The sequence below is a fragment of the Eublepharis macularius genome, chromosome 6 (assembly GCF_028583425.1).
Source record: "Eublepharis macularius isolate TG4126 chromosome 6, MPM_Emac_v1.0, whole genome shotgun sequence".
NCBI classification, from domain to species: Eukaryota; Metazoa; Chordata; class Lepidosauria; order Squamata; family Eublepharidae; genus Eublepharis; species Eublepharis macularius.
In genome coordinates this window covers 96,266,601-96,275,783 of record NC_072795.1, presented here as the reverse complement: position 1 = coordinate 96,275,783, position 9,183 = coordinate 96,266,601, and the positions used below count along the sequence as shown (strand labels likewise).

At 42.1% G+C, this 9,183-nt stretch overlaps 1 protein-coding gene across 1 annotated transcript in view; it reads left to right on the top strand.

Annotated features, from left to right (window-relative positions):
- Positions 1–1,133: 1,133 nt before the first annotated feature.
- TCERG1L (transcription elongation regulator 1 like) overlaps positions 1,134–9,183 on the top strand; it is a 266,929-nt gene continuing 258,879 nt past the window's right edge. The window contains exons 1-3 of the mRNA XM_054983441.1: positions 1,134–1,436; positions 4,269–4,415; positions 8,248–8,428. Of these exons, the coding sequence (XP_054839416.1) occupies positions 1,134–1,436; positions 4,269–4,415; positions 8,248–8,428 (631 nt within the window). The remainder of the gene's footprint in view (positions 1,437–4,268; positions 4,416–8,247; positions 8,429–9,183) is intronic.

Here is a 9,183-nt window from a genome sequence, read left to right as displayed (position 1 = left end):
AGGGCTGGTGGGAAATTCCAAAAGGATGTAACTAATAGTGTGAACCTGCTATAGGAGAGACACAGTGCATTGCTCTTGCCAGAGACTAGGCGTCTCAAAATATCATGTGTGAAAAAGCTGTGCTTAATCGAAAATAAGTGGTAGCATAGATATGAGCATACAGAGAAGTGGTAAATGCTTTCATGCTTTTGCTAAGACATCTGAATGTGAAAGCTACTCTTCTCATGCTCTGCACAGGAAAATGTGCCAGCCCCAGAGAGGAGGCCAGTACACACACCTCCATGGAATGGCAGGACAAAGTAATCTGTCACATCCAACATTCTTAGGTTCCCTTTGGTTTCTTCTCAGTGGTATCCAAAAACGACTCATGAACTAAGTCTGTACAGCAGTGTTAGTTTGCTGCTTAATTCATAAGAAACCTACTCACATTTGTTCTCTTCGAACTTCCTTTCCCCACGTTTTCCTCCCTCTGTAACTGCTGTTTCATCTCCCTCCCTCTCCTGCTCTTCTTTCTTTCCGTTCCTCCCGATAACTTCGGGCTGGATGCAGTGATTGCACCCTGCACATGCTCAGGGGCACTTCAAGGCTGAGCCCTGGTAAATTAGGTCTCCGATGAGGCCTTTCATTTTCGCTTCCCTTCCCCTTATTCCGCCCTCCTCCCCGTCTTTGCGGTTCTTCCTTCTCTCTGCATTGTCCCCCCCCCCCTCCACCTTTCCCATTCATTTTTCTTCCCGCGCTGGCCGTGTCTGCGGAGCTCTCTCTCTTCCGCCGCCTGCGCGCTCAGCAGGAAGAGCGAACTTGGAGGGCCCTTCCCCAAGGCACTTGCAGCAGGGTGCGCCTCCTTCCCAGTCCCGGGCTCCCGGCAGTGGCGGCGGGGGCGTGGCCAGGCGGGAGGGGCTGCCGGGGGCGGAGCTTGCAGCCGCGCAAGAGAACGAAGTGGCGCCCCAGCCGGCTCGGGAGCCTCTCCGCCGCCGCTGCTGCTCTGCGCCGCCTTGGAGAGTTGGGCGGACTGATGGGCATTGCAGCCCAGCCACAGCTGCTTCGCTGCCGGTCTGCCCCCTGCGTTGTGGCCGTCGGTTGCCTCCGCCGGAGGCGCCCCCTGCGAGCGGTGGGATCGTACTCTAAAATGTAGAATGCTCCCGGTGCCGAGAGCCAAGCGGCAGCAGCCTCTCCTCTGGCCCGGGAATGCGGAGCCTCCAGTGCCTCCGTGGATTTGGATGGTCCCGAGCGCGGCTGGGCTCTTTCGGATCGGAGGAGCCGCTGGCGTGGTGCCCCCTCCTCTGTTGCTTTCTTCGCCGCCACATCCTCCCCCGCCACCGCCTGCCCCGCTGCTCCAGGGGGTTTCAGGCTGGCAACTTCCCTGCGATCCTTTCCTGCCTTTGATGGCACCCGAGCACCATTCCGCCGTTCACCAGCTTCCTTTTTTGAACGGACAGGTAAGGGCGCTCCCTTTCCCCTTGCCTCTGCCACCTCCCCGCTTTCCGTACTGCCTGCCTGTGCTTCTTTCTGACTGCTGTAATGAGGGTCCTGTTGGGAAAGCGTAGGATAGATGGATGGATGGATGCGTTTACTTCGTGATCCCTTGTTTGCACCTGTCCTTTTCGTGATCGGTAAAAGCAATGCTCATGGGGAAGAGGACATCGGGAGAATCCCTTCACAGTTCTTTGGGAAGGCAGCGGGGAAGGGAGAGAGAGGGAAGCAACTTCTGTCGCTGTCCGACGCGCCGCGGTGCTGAAGTTAGCCTGTATATTTCGGGGATGGCAGACATGTGTCTGCGCCTGGCTTCAGAACTGCACCGCGGCTCCTCCAGACTTTAACGGCAAGGCGGGAGAGAAAGACAGACAGGAGACTACATTCATTATTAATACGAATCTGTCACTCATACTGAGCTCTTTCCTTTCCACTCTTAAACAAAACGCTCAATCCATGAGCGAAAGGTGCACAAGTATCTACAAAATGCTCCCTTCTCCACAACACCCTGCTTCTGTAACAAGATTGCAGTTTACTGACATGTTAGAGGTTATGCTCGGCTCATTTACACTAATGCACATCCACTGACTTCATTGGACTACACTCGTGTGCTCTTCATATCCCTTGCTGCCAATTCCTGTAGATATCTTAATACTGGCATGAACAGTGGGATCATATCTTTTAAAGTAGCAGTGCAGTGTTCAGTTTCAACATTCAGAACACATTTAGAAGTGTTTACTGTGGAAAACTCTATTAAAAGAACTGAGGTGCCTGAGTCCACTGCAGATGAATCCCAATCCACACACTGGCAAGTGATCTGAAGGCTATTTTTTAAAAATCCACAATGAAGCATTTATTTCCTAAAGCAAATAACCTTCCATGTAACCTGGAGCCTTTGTTGAAATAAAAGCTACAAAAAACTGTTCTGGTATCACAACCAATTTTCATTATCATCTTAAGACGAAAGCTCTGTTGCTCTTTTAACATATCAGTACATTGGGAAGCTGGTGTGTTCATTAAATACATATAATTTTTTACAGTACTTGTGCATGCACCAAAACATTTTGTCTAGATGTATAAAAGGGTTGTTTTAAAACAAGATGCGTCGCAACATCCCTCTCTCCCTGCTGTTGTGTCAGGATGCTGCCACTAGAGGTATTTAACATCTAAAAACTTAGGTTTCCCTTCATGCTTGGAAATATACAAAATATTAATTTTAATGATGGAAGAGGGTGGCTGACTGTTTATGAGCCTGCTGATTAGGATTAGCCCCTTCCCATCATTTTGATTTTACCATAAATGTCTGCAGAATATATAAGGAAAATGTTAACATAAGCAATTAAATTCAGTGTGTTCTGCTGCGATATTCTTTGCTGTTCCTTAACAGATATGTCTTGATCACATATTCATTTAAGCAATAAATCTCATCTGCACTTTTTGATATGAATATTTCAATTATTTGTCAGAGTAATAAGGCAAATTTAAAAATAACTGTGGATGTTCAGCTTGAAAATTAGCCTCAAGTATGTTAACATATGCATTAGATTTCATTGACTATGCTAATTTTTATGTTAATTACAGATTGTGTTTAATTCTTTGACAGATATTTAATATTGTTTTATTTAAAATTATGAGCTCTTAGTTATTTGGATAATTTCCAGCTTTTTATTGAAATGTCAAAGCTAGAAGCATTTCTTGGCACTTTGTAGTCAGTAGGAATAAAACCTGGTGGTAGGTGAAAGTACTCCAGTACTGAATGAAAAATTATTCATTGGGAGAATTGTGAAATCAGGGTGAAATGTGGGTACGTTCGTCTAGTATGGATATACATACGTGTTTTAAAACAGCAAGGATTGGGGGGAGTAATTAGTCTCTGTTTTGCTGTGCAAAAATTTTTTTGCTTGTGAAAGTGAGATTTCTTGGAATCTTAAAAGAAATCTTACAATCTGTTGCTGTTATCTGTAATTTACCTGGATGAGTTTAAAAATATAGGATTGATTTATGGAATTGCTTTCTAACAGTCTTGTTCTATGAGTCACTATGCAGAAAAACAGCAAGTTTAGAATGTGATGCAGCCACAGCCACTGCTGAACCTATGAAGGGGCATGACCTGTAGCTTCCTGCTAGCACTGAGGTCTAGCTGTCTTAGGATGTCAGACCAGTACTGCTATGATGGTTACAGATACAACAACTAATATTTTCAAATGCATCAGCAGCACTAAGCAAGGTGTTGTGTAGCTCAAAATGGGATGGACAGTGGGCCATGATAGAGCTGTGATGGGGAAATGTATGAAGATGACTCCTCTATCACTAGGTTTCTCACCAGATACCACCTAAAACAGAATTCAAAGTATAATTTGATACTTCAGTAAGGTAGAATCTGAAGTCACAGACAAATTAACAGTGCAATTCTATGCACGCTTATATTGGAGTAAGCCCTATTGAATACTGTGAGACTTATTTATGAGTATACTTGCATACAATTGCACTATTTATATCTACACCAGTTTAGTTAGACTGTGGCTGATCTCCACTGAACTACAATGATTGCTATATTTATTTTATGTGGAAGATTTTGTGCATGTTCATTTTATTCACAGACAAGCCACGTTATGAGTATTCTAGTACAGATCTGATAAATAAGCAATACATCAGCATGCAGGAGAATTCCATATTGTATACTTGCAAATACATATATTGGCAATATAAATTAAAACCTGAACAATGAAAAGGTTAGGCAAACTTTTATAGGTTGATTTATTGTAGCATATTCTTAAATTTTAAAATCTTTATTTTAGTGGATGTTTGGCACGCGTTCCCCAGTCATTGGATTTTCACCTTCATCAAACGTGGAATTCGTCCCTCTTTTTCCACATGTATATACAACTACTGGGCCACCTCATTCTGGAAAAAGTTGGATAGAAAAGAGGTTACCAAACTGCAAGGTAAGTTTAAAGTTTGCCTCATTCCTTTTTCATTTTTTTCAGCTAAGCTTTGAAAATAAAACTTCTAAAAATCAAACCTTAGTATGTCTTAGTAGTGGTGCAAGGAGCTGCAGTAATCACACACAAACACACACACATTTATATCTGTCCGTCTGTCTGTCTAATTATCCACACATACGCACGCACGCACGTGCACACACACACACACGCACATGCACGCACACACACACATTAAAGAGAACAGAACATCTAAAATTGGTTGAGATGTGGGTAGACTGCCAGATTAGGATCTGGGAGACCCTCGTTCGAATTCCTGCTCTGTCATAGAAGCTTGCTGGATGACCTTGGCCAGGTCACACGCTTTTGGCCTAACCCACCTCACAGGGTTGTTCTGAAGTTAACATGGGTAAGGGAAGACTGTTGTAAGCCACTTTGGGTCCCTGTTAAGGAGAAAACGGGATATGAATAAAGGAAATAAAAATAAATAATTGGGACTTCATAGCTGACTCATCCAAGGGACACCAACTGCAAGTGAGGGGCCAAAGGTTTTACTGTTGCTTTTTAACTTGCACCAAAATGTTATAGACCCTGGTATGAATCAGGTATTGGTGAACCAAAGAAGCAGGCCTAATCTGTTTTAGTTTCGTATTTGCTGAGCTAAGTTCTGTTGCACCCTTGGAAAGAGATAAGTTACAGTACTTGGGTGGGTGCTGAGAAGCAACTCAGTCTGAACAAGTACAAAGTTTATGACGTTTACTTCATGAGAAAGGTCTTCTATAGCTCAGAGGGGAACTTCTGTCTTGCCATCAGAAGTGACACATTGGAGGATTTTTGTCATGTAGATTTCATATAATTAAGCCTATATTAGGAAGTCACACCTCAAAAACCCTTAAACTCTCAGACTTGGGTTGTATAATCTTTTGGAAAGTGCTTTCATGAGATTCTTAAAAATGTATTTTATCTTTTAGATTTAAGATAGATAGGATAAGGAATGAGATGTACACTTATCTCCTTCTGACATCTTTGACATATGGGACTGTCTTTTGTATCTTTGTGATCTTTGTATATTTTCCTGTTTCAAGATTGATTTTAAATAAAAGTCTTAAAAGGCAACATTGAGTAATTTTTGGCTGGGATCCATGGCTTTCACTTGGTGCCTGGAAAATAAAAACAAACTTCTGACTTCTCTTCAGTCAGAGGGCTGTCATTCTGTAAGAAAGAGGCTGTGGGAGAGAACAACCATTTCAATACAGCCCTGTGGTTTTGTGGTTAGTGTGTTCCTTTGAAATAGACAAAGAGACTCTTCGTTTCCATGTATCTATTCAAAAAGAATGCTCCACATGCACAAAGGCTTGTGTCTGTGGCCACACTCAAGATATTTAGTACCTGAAAGATGGTATCATAGCTGCCCAGGAAGTCATCAAGATCTTCCTCGCCCCCACTCTATTCCAAAATATTTTATTCTGCTTTTCAACAAAAATTGGCGTCAGAATGGCTCACAAGAATGAAAACCTGATACAAATGATATATAAAGTTAAATTTAAAATATTCCTGGAGGACAAGTAATGGATAGAAGCTTGGCTGTGATTTCCTTTTACTCTGATGGCCTCAGTGATGGCAGCTCAACTGCAGTTGAACTTAAGCCTAGATGGACTCTAATGACACTTCAGGTGTTATGTGAGAATTGTAAAAGTTCCTATTCAGCCATTAGAAACTATTCGGTTTTGTTTGTACAGTCCTCTCACAGCAGAGGTCTCTGTCATCTTGAGATGTCCTTGGTAAAATGCTTTTTGAAGCAGCAGGATTTAAGTCCAATGGCACCTTATAGACCAACACAATTTTCAGAGTGTCTGAAGAAGAGAGCTCTGACTCTCTGAAAATCCTGTTGGTCTCGAAGGTGCCACTGGATGCAAATCTTGCTGTTCTACTGCAGACCAACACAGCTATGCACCTAACTGCTTCTTTGAAAGTGCACCAGGGTCAAGTATTTGAATATGGAAAACGACCTTCTTTCCTACATATTTCTGACTCTGTTCTCTAGTTAGTTATGAATGGGCAAAAAGCTTTTGAAATAGCGATATTTTCAAGCTAGCAATCTTCCATGTGTGGAGTTGACTTAGTCCTATTGAAGTATCACCATGTGTCCATCTTGACATGTGATTCAGCTATCTGACTTACTAAAATTGATTGAGAGAATGTAAGGGTTTTATATGCTTTGTTTTAGCATTAAACATCTGATATTAAGATCCAGACAGATGCATATAGTTCAAGCGGCCTTGAACTATATGGAAAATGTTTTAATAAATAAATAATAAGTAACCCTGTTCCCAAAAGAAAGTGTTGCTGAATATTCTATGTTTTATGAATGGGACACAGTGAACTTGGTGAATCCAGAGCTTGAGAATACCTAGTGGGATTTTTGATTTTTCATCTTCAAATGGCAGACCTGTGTGACATATTACAATGGTTTTTGAATGCCCCCCCTCCATTTTAATTAAAAACAGTCTTGCGTGAGAGGTTGTGACTAGAGTGACACAAGCCAAGATGCCCTTGGGTACATGTAAACAGTTGTGTAGTTCTTTAGATATACCAGGAGTTTTTGAAGGGCCTCTTTATGTGTTACTATATGTTATATAGTCAATATGTTTGTTGAGCAACAACACAAAGGTTTTGAAGCATATGTTCTCTGGGAGTTTTGTGCCTCCCAGACTCACAGGAGCCCTTTTCTCTGGGAAGCATGGGCAGAAGAGACTGTTTTCTTCTCCTAGTACCTCCCTATGGAACAGCTACTGGCTCCACTGGAGAACTTGAGGGCAGCCATGTAAGTAATGTGATTTCACAAAAAGAGTCAATAGTGGTTCCATTAGGTGGTTTGGATGAGGACAAGCAGCATGCAGAAGTGTGCTGCTGCCACTTCTGCTTATATACCTTTGTCAGAAGGAGCAAGTGGCATGTGTGAGTCTCGAAGACACAAAACGTCCCGCCACTGAACGTTTGCTTCAAAGCCCTTGTGATGTCACTCAACAAACAAAAATACTTTGTAACATGTAAAGAGGGCAGTTAGAGGTGACTGTCTTGTGTCAACAGAAGATGGAAGCAAAACTCCAGTTGGTTTTAATTGAGCATATGGGCAGCCAGCACCTTTGACCCTTGTTTATATAAAACAGGCTTAAATTTTGCTTTGATTGTTCGCTATAATGGGGAGGATCCATCCAGCCTAAGAATCCTTCCAACTTAAGTGACTCTTCTTTTGAGGCTGAAGGAAGGCTTCAAACTTTGCTTGGTGAAGTGGTAAAATAGTGGTAGGATCTACCCCAGTACCGACATCAGAACTAGCAAAAACAGAATTTACTTTTAAACCATTATGGCTTCAAAAATGCACCCTATAATGCTTTCAAACTTTATTGAGTGCTTCCTACAAGTGAATGGTTTTATTTCAGTTAAGGGAAGCAAGAAATATGGTAAAAATAGGTGAGTCACTCTCCCTAGGTTCTTTACTGAAATTGAACAGATTTTCCTATGCATTACCAAAGGCAAGCATACATTCACTGTAAATTGTAACCTAGCTTAATTTTTTTTTCTATCAGTGCAATTATTTTCTCTTCTATATTATAACATTAAAAGATATATTTGTCTTGACAGTCTAATTGACAATGGGTTGTACAGACATCAGATAATTTGGGGAATCACAGAGAATTCAGATAATTAGACTGCCAAGAGCAGTCTGATAATGGAAGGTTCTAATGAATGTTAAAGAAACTAATAGCAGTCAGTGGAATTGTGTTCTCTTTCATAAGTATACTTCTCCCCCTTCTTCTCCCTTTCTGGACAGATCTATTTAAACAATGCATTTGCTTTGGATTCAGCATGGATACATCCTGAGGAAGTACGGATCTACCAAGGACATGAAAAGCCTCTTGTTATGACGAATCAAGTCTCCGTGGCTTTATCTAGGCCAGCTGCTGCCCCCAGGCCTCTTCCTGCAGTGGTGTTAACCCCCCAGCCTATTTCAGGTTAGTTATAAATAAATAATCACATTAGCCTCCTCTTGAGCTGTACATTTTCCATCTTATTTATGGTATTATAAGAATGAATTTAAAAGATGCCCGTTGTTAAGTGGTACAGTCCTCTCAAATGACTGTATAACTCTGCTTAGGATTGCACTGACACCAAGTATCATTGCAGTGCTTGTTTGAATGCACCCCACACAAAAATCTTCACATGAAAGATGTACACATCAGGATGAACATTTGCCTAAATATGCAAGAAGATTTAGACTGTCATACTAAGAAAACCTGCTTAGGATTGCTCCCTAAGAGGTGTTGAAACTTTTCAGTAAATAGTCCTCTGTGTGTATTTTGAGATGCCATTGACACTTGACAGGATTGTACTAGGTAAAAAAGTAAAGGTATTTCCCTGTGCAAGCACCGAGTCATTACTGACCTATGGGGAAGATGTTGCGTCACAACATTTTCTTGGCAGACTTTTGTTATAGGGTGGTTTGCCATTGCCTTCCCCAGTCATCTACACTTTACCCCCAGGAAACTGGGCACTCATTTTACAGACCTTGGAAGGATGGAAGGCTGAGTCAGCCTTGAGCCGGCTACCTGAACCCAGCTTACGCCAGGATTGAACTCAGGTCATGAGCAGAGCTTGGGCTGCAGTACTGCCGCTTACCACTCTGTGCCACGGGGCTCGTCTGAATTGTACTACTGGGTTACTTAAAAACAAACTCATACTTAAAGGTCTGTTACAGCTTTTTTAAAAC